The sequence below is a fragment of the Poecilia mexicana genome, unplaced genomic scaffold (genome assembly GCF_051168715.1).
Source record: "Poecilia mexicana isolate PSO_F unplaced genomic scaffold, ASM5116871v1 scaffold_22, whole genome shotgun sequence".
NCBI lineage: Eukaryota > Metazoa > Chordata > Actinopteri > Cyprinodontiformes > Poeciliidae > Poecilia > Poecilia mexicana.
This window is the reverse complement of record NW_028263391.1, coordinates 6,772,609-6,788,048: the sequence shown is the minus strand read 5'-3', so window position 1 is coordinate 6,788,048 and position 15,440 is coordinate 6,772,609. Positions and strand designations below refer to the sequence as shown.

The 15,440-nt window shown below is 41.7% G+C and overlaps 1 protein-coding gene across 1 annotated transcript; it reads right to left on the bottom strand.

Annotated features, from left to right (window-relative positions):
- Nucleotides 1-1,627: 1,627 nt before the first annotated feature.
- Nucleotides 1,628-13,944, bottom strand: foxo3a (forkhead box O3A). Its single transcript, XM_014972637.2, has 2 exons — nucleotides 12,337-13,944; nucleotides 1,628-5,151 (listed from the first exon to the last, which is right to left on the bottom strand). The coding sequence occupies exons 1-2, from the start codon at nucleotides 12,886-12,888 to the stop codon at nucleotides 3,880-3,882; spliced, it is 1,824 nt and encodes a 607-aa protein (XP_014828123.1). The 5' UTR covers nucleotides 12,889-13,944; the 3' UTR covers nucleotides 1,628-3,879.
- Between the last annotated feature and the right edge of the window lie 1,496 nt (nucleotides 13,945-15,440).

The window sequence follows — 15,440 nt, the reverse complement described above, 5'->3', positions numbered from 1 at the left end:
GCCGTAATTGAGTTCATTGGATTTAACGTCCTGGTCAAGGTCATCTTTGTTACCATGGAGACAGTGAGGCTCCGCCCCTCTTCCAATGTTCAGGGCATCTTCCAGGAGCTGCGGATACAGCCATAAGCAGCGCTCAAACAGAGGCATGCACTGAAGGATGTGAAGGGTTCGTGCTTCAGGTAACTCCCATATTTAATTAGAAGTTAATAAAGATATTTTAAGAAGTAAAAGATGCCGAAAAGAAATAATTGAACGTCTTCAAAATGTCATCATGGCACTATTTAAGCGATAAAGTCAGCAAGTACGTGGGACATCCCCAACATGGACAATTTATTCTCAAATGAATTCTAGAGAATTTTAATATTTAGCCATTAAAATTTGGTAAATTTTAATTATGCACATTAGTTGTTAGGGTAATTGTAACATTGTAATGTTTAGTAATAATTACATTTTAAAGTTAACTACTTTATCTTGGTAGCTAATTGAACATGTTGGTTCATGTGTGTTGTCCACTTGAGAACTGGCTGCCTCATATGTTTAGCTGGGTTGTATTGTGAATGAGTAATATCACCGTAGTAAATTTACGACTAAAAAACCTCTAGCTAATAAAGTTTCTGCGTGGAAACTTCAATGAAAGTTTGAATTTAGCTTTAGCTAATTTTGCCACAGTGCTACTAACGCTGCTAGCTAGCAGAGCTTCATAACCCTGAAGCAGACGATGCTTATATAAAAGACTACCATTTCTTCATTATTGTTGTCTTAATGACGACCATTTTTTGCTTACATTTAGCCTCATTTGTTAACGTTCTTTCATACGGTTTGTTTGAAAGAACATTGTCTTATGAAACTGAAATTCATAAGACAAGGTAATTTTATTTATATAGCACATTTTCAGCAAAATGCTGTCTTCTGACAATGGCTCTGTTCTTAAAGAATCAATTTAATGTCATTTGTGATTATTTAAAAACAATATATACTGCTCAAAAAAATAAAGGGAACATTTCACTTTAATTTTGTGTGTGGCTCCAAATCCAGGCCTCCATAGGTTAATAAATTTGATTTCCATTGATGATTTTTGTGTGATTTTGTTGTCAGCACATTCAACTTTGTACAGAACAAAGTATTCAATGAGAATATTTCATTCATTCAGATCTAGGATGTGTTATTTGAGTGTTCCCTTTATTTTTTTGAGCAGTTTTCTTCATTGTTTTTCCCTCTGCGTCACTGCTGACTTGTAAATATCCATGAAGACCTCGTCCTTTTCTGTTCTCTCTGCCCTTCACACATACTCAGTACCTGTAAGTGACCAGTAGGGGGCTCTGTTTTTTCACTAGTCATCTTTGGAGCATTCTACTGAGGCTTTTTAATCACCAAGCAGAGAACACAACAATTTGCCATATGTAGTGTAAAAACGTGACATCAGCTGCTGAGGTGCACCTTCCTCAGCAACACCTCATCTTGATCTGAGCAGCTTCATTCCTCCTGGATACAGCGTGTGATTGGTTCTTGGCTCATGCAGGTCCTACCCAATAGCAATTCACCTTCGCCGTGCCCTGCAGAGTGAAGTCAGCAGCTGTGCAATACCTTTACAGGAAACAGAAGGAAAAGAAAGGTACAAACATCCTGATTTTCAGTGGTTCTTGACATTTATTTACACATACTTTCTTTAAAAAAAAACAGGAAAGAATTACATCTGCCTTTTTTTCCCCTTCTCCTCTTTCCTTTTTTTTGTAGGACCAAGAGAAAAATCATGTAGGCAGTGAAATCACTTAGAATCGCCATTATATTTTCATTCACCCAGAAGAAAACATCTTGAGAATAGTTTCACAGATTTTTTTTTTATTTTTGTTTGGATTTTAATGTTCAGCTAATGAACAGATTCAGCCAAACCTTTGCATCTCATCTACAACAAAATGAAGGCTGGTTTGGAAAGTAGTGTTTTGATATACACTTAACTATATTTGCAGAAGGAAATAAAACAATACCCGACCTGAAAAAAGTATTCACATCTCTTGAACCTGTTCATATTTTGTCATGTTACCACAAATTCCTGTGTATTTTTTTTCATGATAGACCACCACAGTGTAGGACATTGCGAGTTAGAAAGTTAACTCGTTCAGGATTACTAGTATTTAGACCACGAAGTTCAAATTTTTGGTTTTTAATCAGACCAAACCATCTTCTTTAATATTGAATGTAATGCTTAGATTGTGGTTAGAACAGGACAAACTATGACAAATGCATTCAAGAGATATCAATGCTTTTGGAAAACATTGTAAATATTTTCTTTCAAATAATTTAACTAAAAAAAAAACACACATTTAAGAAGTTTTAGCCTCTGGTTCCTACAAAAAGTAAGCTGAAAATTATTTAAGAACACAGACTTTTACTTTTTATTCACTGTAGTTCCTCATATATCCACTTATTTATATGCAGAAAGAATTTTGGCAATATGATAAATACTGTGGTTCCCTCTCTTATTGGCAAAGAAGATGGCTCTAGAACTATACACGCCCTCGTCTTGCAGGGTAGAACCCATTTTCCAGAGCACCTGCTGAAGTGCTGATAACAAAACGAGCGGCTGCTCCATCTGCAGCCACTCCCTGCTATCTTCATTAAAATAGCACCAAGAACTCCTTCCAACATTAACACTGGCATGTTGCGACCAAGGGCTGATTCTAATGGTTGGGTTTGCTAACGCAGATGGTGGGAAAATCCCCTTCCTCAGTTTCTGTCCTAAACACGGGAGGATCACTTCCAAGAATGGAAAACGTTGGACAGGGATCTGCTGCAGTGATAAACCTCTTCCAGAGGAAAATAATTCACAGTACCGTCACTAAAATCATGGGAGAATTTGGTTTTAGGAAAAAAAAAAAAAAAAAAAAAAAAAAAAGGTACAAAAACCACACAATGCAGACCTGTTCACATCTTGATAAGACCTTATCCCTTCACAGACTGATATTTAGTGCTCGACTCGGTGCATCATTGGGGAAATGTGTCAGAAACGAAGCTCATCGAGTATCCTCCACTTGAACGGAATAATGGGACATTCTCTGCAGCTTTGTTTGTTTTTTTCCTGTAAACAGGCCGTTGGCAAGAGGCGGACGGCTGGTTTGGCAAAAAATGTTGGTCTAGGTATGAAAGGTGGTGAAAGAGCAGAGAAAGCAGTTGGAAAACACAATTCATCTTCGGTTACACCTATCACTTGGTGATACGAGTGATTCCCTGAGACTAACATGAGTTGATGCTTTCCGGAAAGATTTACATCAGCGCCGTTTCTCCCGGCATCCTGGCAATAATCTTTTTTTCTTTGCCTCAAGGACGCTGCTGTATAATGGCGTGTAAAGGCCATTGTACGGATGGGGGAAAAAAAGGAGTAAATTTCTGCCAAAAAAAAAAAAAAAAAGAAATTAAGAAAATTCCTGACATCCAAAAGTTGAAGATTTCCAAGAGAAGAAACTCTGAAATTTTAGATAAATCTCAGGAATTTTCTAGGAAAAAACTTGGAAATTTTTCGACTTTTGAAGCTCTGAAATTTCAAATTTTTTTCTAGAAGGTATCAGATATTGACCTCAAAATTTGAGATTTCTTTTAGCAAATTTTTGACTTTTCAAACTCAGAAATGTCCAAGTTTTTTTTCCTTAAATTTCGAAATTAATCTCAATTTGGCAGAAATTTACTTCTTTTTTACCCCTATCCACAATGGCCGTAGTACGCCGTCATACCGCTATGTGTGTCTCAGACACTTGAAATACAGTACCGCACTAAATGCCTCACATTAAAAACATTGGAAGAAAATATTACATAAATACACTTTTTCCCCGCTAGGTGCTCAATGCAGAACAATGAACCCAAATTTACACTTTGAGGTGCTGCTCCTCAGCTCGGCACCCAGCTCTGAGGGGAGGTCTGTTTTGCGCCGGAGAAACTTCCCGAGTTTCTGTTGCCATTCTGGGTGGAGGTGGAGTCGAGGCGGACGTCGAAGCTCAGATCCAGGCAGTCTGCTTCCATCAGTTCGTTGCGGATGATTGAGTCCATGTCGTACTCCAGACTGTCGTTGAACACGTCCAGCTCCAGATCACCGGGGAAGCGGTCCTGCATCGTGGCGTTCTTGCCGGGAGACTTCAGGTGCGGCGGCTTGCTGTTGGCGTGGCCGCCTCCGTCGTTGTCGGGGGTCGGCAAGCCAGCTTGCCAACCAGGCACTGAAGCGCTTTGGCCCACTCCGCTGAGATTAGCCATCATGGGGTCCTTGCGGAGCAGCATAGCGTTTCGGCGAGAGTTCTGCAGGGCAATGGCGGTGCTGGCCTGCGACATCAGGGGGTCAGACTGGGTGAGCAGGACGTTGTTGTGGCTGGGGGAGTCCAGGCTCAGCAGGTCCTGGTGATCACTAAAGTGCGAGATGGAAGTGAAGGTGGTCTGCTTGTTCTCCTGGATGGTCTGCATAGGTGACTGCCGCAGGCTTGTGATGGACGTGGGGCTGAAGAGAGGGTTTGGCCCGTAGCCTCCAGAGGGACTGCCGGCGCAGCTGAAGGTAAACACGGAGCCTCCCTGGCTGATGGCTCCGGGATCTTCCTCTCCAGGAGGAGGCTGCTGGGTTGCAGTGAGGCTGATGTTGTCCAAAAGGTTGTCCATCAAGTTGTCCGACAGCCCATCGTTCAGGTTCATCGTACCAGCCAGGTCAGGGAGTCCGGTGGGTCCTGTGGACGGGGACATGCTGCTGGGGCTGGAGTACAGCATGGGGGATAGAGGGGAGTCATCGTCAGGGACCTCGTCCAGCTCTAGGTTGGCCAGGATTGGGGACAAGCGGCCGCTGAGCGTGCTGGCATTGGAGTTGGTCCGGGAGCGGAAGTCTGTCCAGGCGTCCAGCTCGTCGCTGCTGCGGGACGTTGGACTCCCTGTCCATTTGGAGAGGCTGGAGGAGCTCTCAGAGCTGCCGTCCTGCGCAGCTTGCAGAGAGGCTTTCTTCTTGGTGGCCCGTCCTCGGGCTCCCTTGATGTACTTGCTGTTATCCATCGACACGGCACGGCGACGGGGAGCTTTGCCTCCTTTACCGCCTTCCGGGTTGACTATCCACCAAGAGCTCTTCCCTGTCCCTTCATTCTGGACTTTCACAAACCGGCTGTGGAGGGAGAGATTGTGTCGAATGGAATTCTGAAAAAAACGGAACAAAACACATGGTGTAAGGTAGGAGTGGACAATATGGACCTAAAGTTATCTCACATTATTTTGTGGTAAGATTGTGATAAGCATTTGTGGATTCTTTTTTAGGTAAGTGTATGGCTGTGCTCTTGTCTTTTATTCTCCAATCATCTCTAACAAACATCTAAAGCCTTCACCAAACAGCTAAGATTTGTCTCCACAAACTAACTGTATTTACCCTTTAGATGACTCCTGAACGGAATTGGTTACACCTTTATTTAGGGGTAGCAGAGTACAAATCCATGTCAGACTTTTAGGTGTAGAAAATGTTGAAAACCACGCATAATTTTGCTTCCACTTAACCGCTTTGTGCAATACCGTTGTGAGAATTGCAGCATTCAGCATTTCTGGAACTTAAAACTTTTCAGCAAACTATCATTTTGACAATCTTTTTCCCCCTATTTTGTCTCAAAATTTTCCAGCTTGATCCAACCAATTAACCCAGGAATAACAGAGTGAAATGCAAATGAAATGAAGTTGGTACAGGATAAGGAGTAGACATATGAACATCCACCACATTGTTCTATATTTCCCTTATGCATTATCAGAGAAAAAACAAAAAGCAAGATTGTTATTGCAATAAATTCCATGTCCAGAATTTAGTCAACCTTATACAGAGCTGTTAAAATGATCAGAAACACGTCAACCGCTAACGTGAACACATATGGTCATAGATCAGACGCCGTGAAATGAGAATAAACAAGCGATGCAAACCCTTCAAAGCTGGATGTGTGGGTTTCATCTGTGTGTATGCAAGCTGCATGAATACTGCAGTCCAACAGACTGCTTTGCACCTCTCACTCTGTCCTATTTCTGGCTGTTCCGAAAGGTCGGCAGGATTTCTCTGGAGATCTTCCCAAGCATGTACAAAATTAAACAGTTGGAACCTGCACACCCAGCCCAGTCACATCTCACAGAAACCAGAGACTCTGCAGAGATCTCTGCAGGCCACAGTCCAGTCTGAAACAATCCCATTATGATTCGATTGCAACATTAAAATCACAAGTTTTATTTCTTGATGACAGAACAGGCTCTGCTCGTCTTTATTAGTGTTGTACAAAGCTGCACATCTGTAACATGGACGTGCAGCACAAGGTTAGATCTTTTCAAGATGTGGCAGGATGAAAACACCTGGAAATGTGATGAGGAAATTGTATTCGCAGTTCATTGAGATTAGCACAACACAGAGGAGCCGTACCATTAACTACAATGTAATCTTGTACAAAACTAATAGATAATTTGCTTGAAGGGCAAACTTTAGCAGTCTTGCTGCCCAGTAGACGGGGCCACCCTGAAGAGTGAGCCATTTTCTCCATATCAAATTTGGTAACAGATCAGTTACAGGGAACCTGTAAAAAATTTAAAAAGTCAGCTGGGACTAACGTGGCCAAAACAGACGCTCGATTTCAAGTTTACAAGTATCTAATCCTAATCTAATCTAATCACAAAGAACAGTTTTTTATTTTGCTTTGTTTTTTCAAACCAAACCATTTAAAAGTTTCACAATCGTCACAAAGAAGCCTCAGAAGAAACATCCCGACATGTTGCTCATTTTGTAAGTTGCAAGTTGACAGCAGAATAAAACCACGTCCTATGTTCAGTTTACTGTAATCCAGTACAGCAGAATGGCAGTAAATAAATGAACTTTTACAACCAGTTTTGACAGAGGTGGTAGTGATTCTGCTCTGCGGTCTTTTACTAGGCTGCAATTTGTGGTGATGCCGAATTGGACTGCATTGTATTACAACAGGCAGATGTACAACCACAAACAAAGGCTAAAGCACTGAACCTAAACAATTTTGGCACAAAGAAAATGGAACATAAAAACTTTTTTTTTTAAAAAGGTACTTATTTACCAAAGAAGGGTTGGGGTTTTTGGGTCATGTAGAGTTCGTTTAGGAGTCGTTCATTCAATCCTGTTAGAGTTATTAAAAGAAATCAGATCAACTTTTACATCTATTAAAAGAGGTAGTTCAGAACTTAATACAACACGGGTATCAATGTATAAACACAAATATTTAAAAATAAAAATTGTGACTGCTTTCATTCTAAAACAAAAGAATTATTCCAGTAGCTAAAATGATTAGATTATTAATTATTTATTACAGTTATTATAATGTTAGAACATTTATTCATTATTTTGATTTTGATGCACAGGCTTCAACAAAAATAAGTGCTACTAAAACTTGAATTTTATTTTTTTAGGGACGCTGCTTATTGTGGAAAATATCACTTTTACCAGCTGATAATCGGGCTTTTTAAGTTTTGAAACTTTTACGTTTATAAACTTTGTTATACTTTGATATACAGTGGACTCCTGCCTATTCGTGGTTCAATTTCTCTGTGGAAAGGCACTTGGTTATTTGTTGGAAGCTGAAATACCTCGTTGCTATGTGGCTAGCATTATTTACCCTTGGATAGGCAAACGACTAGCATGTCTAGGTTGGTCACCCGTGACTTGTGATTTTCTTTAAAGAAAACTTTATCTAGAAAAATGCTTGGGATACAATATGTGTAAGCACCATACATGTTTTTTTTTGACAGTTTACTGTAATCTGCGAGACATTAAGCATAAACATACTGTATAGTACCAAGTTGAAGTTGGCTTCCAGTTGCAGCTTCCCATTTGACAAATGGCTAAAGGGTAATTCCACTTGAATTTTGACAAGATTGAGTATCTTTAATTTGCTCTAGTTTAAAGATGCCAATACTTGGACTCTTCAAACATTGAGTATACAAAAAGCCAAACATTTAAAACCTAGTTTGTGATTTGTGAAATCTTTGTTTAGTAAGAAAGGGCCTTATTTGTGCATTCACAAGTGGTTGAAACATGTGGTAAGAATGTGACATCCTGTTATTGTAAACAAAAGCAACGTAAGCAAACAAAATGATTTAAGCTAACACCATCTGGCTCATTTTCGCACTGCCAGACTTTTCTGTTTGATAGTTACTTCAATTGAAAATGCTTTTCATGTCCATGTTTCACACAGGAAGATCACTGGCGTTGCACTGCTTCCTACTTCCATTTCCTGTGTAAATAATCATGGACTTTTTAGTAAATAAAAGCCCAATCCAAATATGACGACTGTTAAAAGGTTCAAAACTCACACGATGTTTTGAGACGGCAGAAGTCCACTTTGGTTTTGACCCCTTTTGGACTAACCATTATACTGTTTCTAGAACCAACCAGTCGGGAGTGGCTCTACAAACTTTCTAAAGTGATATTCTGGTGTTGGCACAAGAAAACTGAAAAGCCATTACAGAATATCAGGAGTTTTCTTTTTGGATTCTAGCTGTCCGTCTATAGCCTTTTAACAGAACCTCACTTCAAAAATCCAGGACTATCCCTTTGCGCAGGCTACTCGGGTGCATGCAGCATGTGCCAAATGGTATTTAAAAGATAAATCACAAAAAAGAGCAAGCGTCTGCTCTCCTCTCCCTCACCCCCCCCACTCACAGTCACAGCAGGACGGTTTGAGAGACTGGACTGGAGCCGTGCCAGTTCGGCCGAAGAGAAATACTCAGCTGCTCTCACACCGCTACACATTGACCTACATAATTTATAGCCAGTCAATTGATTTCCCTTGCCCGGGCCACAAAAAGAGAGAGGCTGGCACACAGTTGGGCGAAGCTGCTTGTGTACGAGTAGAGAGAGAGAGGGGTGGGGGTTTATATTTAGACTGGATGCAAACGATGACGAGATGTTACCACGACGTGTGTCAGGTCTGACTTTACACGCTGACGATGACACATGAAGATGAGCAACCTCGGACAGATTGCCACCGAACGCACAGAGAGACAAAGCATCTCCTAAGAAATGCTGATGTCAGCACAACTCAAACTCCCCTCTGCATTAACCCTTTCCTCGTCCCGCTGGACTCTTGTCTGGAGTTGCAGAGCGCACCAAGTGGAAGATGAATGAAAACTGACCGCCTCTAATCTGGAGCATTACCGAACCAGATGAGACCAATTAGTGATGACCACCCATTTGTGTGTAGCGCTTGTGTTTTACAGCCTGATTTTTTCCCCCCGTCAATGTTTCACACACACACACACACACACACACAATATTCAGAAGGCAGCTCCCTGGAAGCGGCCCGCCTTGCCTCAGTTGTGCGGGATTACAAACCTATTTCCCTCCCCTCCGTCTAAATCCTGCAGAAAGCTCAAAGCTTTCATCTGACTTGATTCCATGTCAGATGAATTGGTTCAGTCCGGCACAAACTAATCCTGACAAATCAAACCGACGCAGAGGGGCCCCCCTGTGAGGCAGTCTCACTGCAGCGTGAGCAGTTTCTCTGAAAGTGAAATCAACTTTGCATCACCCGTTTTTCACCCACCACTTTCGTACCCGTTTATTCTTCACTGGATCACTGTGCAACCTTTTTTTTGTAAGATTTAGTGGTTTCTTGCTACTTGAGTCACACCGACAAATCCACACCTTTGTTCTCACACCACTGAGATAAAACTATATATATATACGTCTGTTATGTAGTCATAATATTCGACAGTAGATCTAGATGTTACGCCATGTTGTGCTTAGACCCAACCATTACTGTAAAGATAAAATACAGAAAAGTATTTTTGTTCATTGACAAATTTACACTCATAATAAAAACGCATCTGAATAATGAAGTATGGATTCCCACGACAGGATTTCACAAAATGCTGCCATATTTTAAAGGAAAAAACTGCCAATTATGCTTCGTATGTTTTTTTAAGACAATGACATCACAACAGGAATAAGAATCGGGTAACTCCACGTTGATTAGCCTCTGCCAATTCGTACCTCCATTTCATGCTGGTAAAAATGAAATTTTGTAAGATTGTGCTTAAAATATACCATTACACTCTTTATTTTTGGTTGCAGCTAAGTATTTTCACAAATTATCCTACACAAATAAGAAACAAAAGGTCAATTTAATACAATTTAACAAAAACTTATATAGTATATGGAAACTGAATTACACGTTTTATTTACTTGAGCCGTTTAATAAATTACGACAAATTATGACCCCTGATCAATTCGAATCATGTGACCAAATTTCCTCATAGTAGATTAAAACTAGATTAGAGAAAATTAACTCAGTGGCTGATGCAGATATGACGCATTAATATCACGAAAAAGTTGTCACTGTTTTGTGATAGATAAACCACCAAAAGCACAAAGCTACGCAATACAGACAGATTTCAAAGTAGAGCATATAACATTCAGGTTGCATTGGAGTTTGGCTTTACATGTCCCAGTCAGTGTTCGACTCTATGACCTCCAAGCAAACTGTGATAATGACCAGGGCCGGCCCAAGCCTCCATGGGGCCCTAAGCAAAATTTGGTTTTGGGACCCTCTAGTTCTGCTAACAGTGTGAACTGGCTGCAATTCAGCAGTCTGATCATTAGATCATTCACACACCTGCTATAAACTTATTGCTTCTCTGGCAGTGCTGTTTACATTATATACATAATATATAATGTATAATATAGGATACATTTATTGGCCAACTGATTTAATCGACCCATTTGATTTCTGGGCACAGATTTCCTTAATTTTGGGGAATTGTGATTGGCCGAAACTTGCATGTGAAGCCCATCTTATCCCCTGATCTTATCTTCGTCAGCAAAGGTTTAAAGATCAGCCTTTGTTCTGCAGTGAGAGGTTTGACTGACCGACCCACCAGGTCAGCTCTGCACGTTTGCACTTAATATTCACCCCACTGTTGCCAACTCACCAACTTTCTTGCTATATTTTAGACAAAAAAAAAATTCATATCAGCCAAAATCGGCAGGTAAGGCTTTTTAAAGATCGGCCAGAAAACTCCAATCAGTGCAGCCCTACACACATATTCATGACATTCTCTGATTAAATACATTTCTCTTAAGTGTTACTCCATTAGCTAAAATTTTAATTTATACCAGGTGAGTCTTTCTCCCCTGAGAATGTGGACAGGTACCAGTACTGGACTGATTCTAAGACTTCAAATGATTTTAACATAAGTTTCACATAACTTAGAAGTTGATGTAAAAATAATCTTTAACTTTTAGCCATAAAATGATTATGCTCAGCAGCAAACATCATATCTCCAACTACAGCATAGAGCAGCTCATCGATGTAGCAGCTTTGTAGCCTGACGTAAAAACATTCTGCTAGACAATGTCAAACATTGAGAAGTTTTAATTATCGTTATCAAACACGGCGTTTTGAAGTCAAAAATACCTCAGAAATATAAAGAGCCAAGCAGGAGAATCAACTCAAAGTTTAAACTCAGTTTCACACAAACACAAATGTTTGGCCGTTAAACTGGACCGTTCCAGGTTGCCATCAAGCTAATTTTCTATTAGCAGCTTTACAAATCTTTTACATTACATTACCAAGGCACATTAAAACAAACCTTTATCTTGGTTTTTTTTCTATTCTTCCTCTTTCTTTAAGAACTCCCACTCTTTCTGAAACTCTGCCTCCCTTCAGGAAGTCATCACAACATGGCTCCTCTGTTAACCCTTTAACATTTTTTACCAGCGATGCACTGAGAAGTAGCTCGTTTAATGAGCTCAGCAAATGTGTAGTTCCACCAGATGTTTGCTAATTGCTGCTGGCTAGTCTGAAGGAGCCGAGTGGGGGAGGCTCGGGGTAGCAGGGGCTGTGAGGTTCACCTCAATGTTTTGCACAGCTGAATGGTTGCCAGGGAGATCAAAGGATTCCTCAAACATGCATAAAAAAAAACAACACTCCAGGTATGTTTTTGATGAGGGAACAGCACTAGCATGATGTAAAGCTAAAACATTTTTTGTTGCAGCCGTATTGAGTGAAATTACAAATTGTTGCTTCAAAACCTGCCTATGAAGAGGAAAAACCAGAGAAACATTAATGTAGTCAAATGAAGTGCCTCATGTGATGTCACTGCAAGTATGCAGGCATGGAAGCTTGAAATAATGAGGGTAGCTTTTATGACTTAAAATAGCAAATCAAATAGAAAAACTGTTAATGGCATGTTCTATAGGAGAAAATCTACATCTGAAGTGCTTTGATTAAATGTCACATCAATGCCTGGCTAGTCGCTTTAACAATAGCTGTGTGCATTGTGTGTTAACATGACCACAGTGTGGTCTTTGTTGTGATGACAGCACCATCATGTGCTCACCTTCCAGCCAGCGGAGCTGTTGCTGTCGCCTCTGTCCTTGAAATATGGCACAGACCTCACCATCCAGTCGTAGATCTGGGACAAGGTCAGCCTCTTCTCCGGCGAGCTCTCGATGGCCTGGGTAATGAGGTCTGCATAGGAGTAGTTGCCCCAGGCGTTCCTGCGGGCGGAGGACTTCCTCAGCTGCTGGGAGGCAGAGCCGCAGAGAGCCGCACCGGGGATCTGTGCGGAGGAAGGGGATCCGTCGGCGGCCTCGTCTTTGCGGGGGCCGCCCTGGAGCTCCACGGGCTGGGAGACGGAGCCGCGGCCCCCGCCGCTCGGCTCATTCACAGAGTCGCCGTTTTTCTGCACGGAGCAGTTCTCTGCGCTCCCACCCTCGTCATCCTCCTCTTCGGGGATTACGTCAGCGTCATTCGCCCCGGGCTTGCCCGCGCCGGACTCCGGCCGGGGCAGCGGCCAAGTGCAGGACCGCGGCCGCTTCTGGGGCTCGAAGTCCGGGTCGATCTCAACGTTCGGGGGAGGCTCGTCGCAGCTGAGCGGCGCCTCGGCCATGTTAATTGCAATTTCTCGGTCGATGCAGAGGAGATGGCAAAATCACTCGGCTCGCATTCCATCAATGTTGAGTGCAGACTTCTTTGGGGAGTTTATTTACTATGCAACGCGGTATGCAAATCTGTCCCCCTCCCCTCTCCAACCCCCGCAGCTCAGTCCCAACACGTGTCCCGCTTGTCTACCAGCGTCGATCCGCAGCTCACAGCGCCAACTGCGCTGACCAGCGTTAACAGAACATCGCCTTTTCTTTTCGTGGCGCACAGCCCACACCCCGACCAGCGTGCGCTAAAATTGGGCAGCGGAGTCTCACGGCAATCCAAACGGCGTTCCCTTACGCGCGTCCCGCTCTCCAGTCCCGAGTGGCAAAAGCAAACGAGCCTCCCACATCACAGCTCCATCACCCCGTGCACAGCTGCCATCTTGACCGCCTCCCTCCTTCCCCGCCTTTACCCCACCTCAAGGTCCTAATCAGAAGCCCGCAGAGCTGCGCTGCCAGTCGCCGGAGCGGTGCGCCGCTCTCCAGATACCATCAAGGCGGAGAGGAGGTGTTCCTCAAGGCCCCGGGAGCTGCCGCGAAGGGAGAAGGCGAGGTTCAAGTAATCCGCCTTACGAGGAGCTGAGGAATACTGATGCATCCTGGCTGTACATCCCTGGCATTCTGGGCTAAAGCAGCGCAGCGTGGCCAGCAGCCCGCCGACGCTCCTCATTCAATCTGCTGCAGCTGCGGTAGGCGCAAACACTGTGAGAGGAGAAGGGGCGGAAAGACGCGATCCTGCCCCCTGGACTGCGCTGAAATTAAAGAGACAGTGCGTGGAGAGAGATGTCCGCTGGCCGGTGACATCACCCTTTAGAAACCTCACGTCGCTAACAAAGGAAGGCTGGAAATTATGTTACATTAAATATTTAGTTGTCTCTATAGGAATTCCACCAAGTCTGACAGATTGAACGGGTTGTTTCATGTGTATGAATAATTAAACATAAATAAAAAAAAATGTTGAATAATATGGGATTTCGTTTGTAAATTTTCACAGTAAGAAGTAATAAAGTCTGTCATAGAGAAAAAAATGTGGCTCCAAATAATTTATTTTAACTATTTAGTTCTAAATTATCCATAAATCACTCTCTATATTTCCTAATGTTGAGAAAAGACACAGGAGTGCTATAGAAATGTATTTCAATAAATTACAATATTATTTTAGTATAAACTAATTCAAATAATTAAACTTTTAATGAAAATATTTTTCATTGTATCTTTGATTAATGACTTACATCTTGTAAATTTTCAGTCATGAGGACGGCTGCTAAATTGACAGAAAGCAGGGGCGTGTAGTGCCCAACAATTGTACTGACGGATATTTTTACCTTAGTAAAAGTAGAAAGAAGAAAAAGTAAAGTGAGAGAAAAATATTTGGGAAACAGGCAACTCAAGTACTTAGTAAATGATCAAAATATCAATTATTTGATATTTAATAATGACAATCAGGTGGAGCAAAATACAAAGTCATGTGGAAATTTTAATATTTTAAAGATCTAATTGAAAATAACTTAAAATAAATAAAAGTCAGGCAAAATATTTTTTTCCCTCAAATCAATTTCTTTCAATACACATTTTTAACAAAAACTACAGGTGTGTGTGTGTGTGTGGTGAATGTTTGGTTAAAACAAGTTGGTTCTCCATTGAGTCTCACAGTTTACAGAGTTTCCAGACATTTTAGAGTAACAATAATTCAAAATAAATTACTCAAATGTAATGTCAAAAAGTACACCATAACAAAAAAATACTCCTAAAAGTACATATTTTCCAAATTAATTACCACACAACAGGAAGTCACCGACTTTCCTTCAGAGTGCTGTGTCCAAGCATTTCAATGGAAAGTGGAGGGAAAAAGTGTGATGACAAAATGTGCACAGGCAACATGGGACTGTTGAAGACGGCCATATTTAAGAGTTTGGAAGAGATTCACAAGGAGGTAAACTCACACTGACGTATCCGAGACATGGGCTACAACTGTCTCATTCCTGGTCAAACCAGTTCTGAACCAGAAACCTGAGCTAGAGAGAAAAACAACTGGGCTGCTGCTGAGCAACTTAAAGTCCTCTTTTCAGATGAAAGTACATTTATCTAGTTATTTCAAAGACCCAGGTCATAGGTCAGAGAAGCAGAGAGGCGGAGAATCTAGATTACTTGAGGTCCAGCTTGAAGTTTTCAGTTTGTGACGATTTAGGGCACAAACCTCCACTGGACGATAGTATCAGTATAGAAGAATTACTCCTGTACATATTAAACTTCCCATATTTTCTTTTGGACCTCCAGAACTACTCCAAGCATCATCATCTACATAAAAAGTCAAATGATCACGGATGTCTTGAGAGCCGTTAGACGTTGGATGGAGTGCTTTTTAGCAAGGTGTGGGTACAATCACATGGTCTTGATGGTGAATTAGTCCAGAGTTGATGGTCAGCCTCAGAAGGCCATGGCCTCTAAACGTCAGAGTGCCGCCATGAACAACAGATCTGATGAACACAATGCTGAAGCCGTTTACGGCAGTAGG

Bases quoted from the DNA above. Each gene is read 5' to 3' on its own strand.
- foxo3a (XM_014972637.2), bottom strand. From the start codon at position 12,888: ATGGCCGAGGCGCCGCTCAGCTGCGACGAGCCTCCCCCGAACGTTGAG. The intron at 5,152-12,336 runs GTGAGCACATGA...CGTTTTTTTCAG, and splicing joins ACAGCTCCGCTGGCTGGAAG to AATTCCATTCGACACAATCT.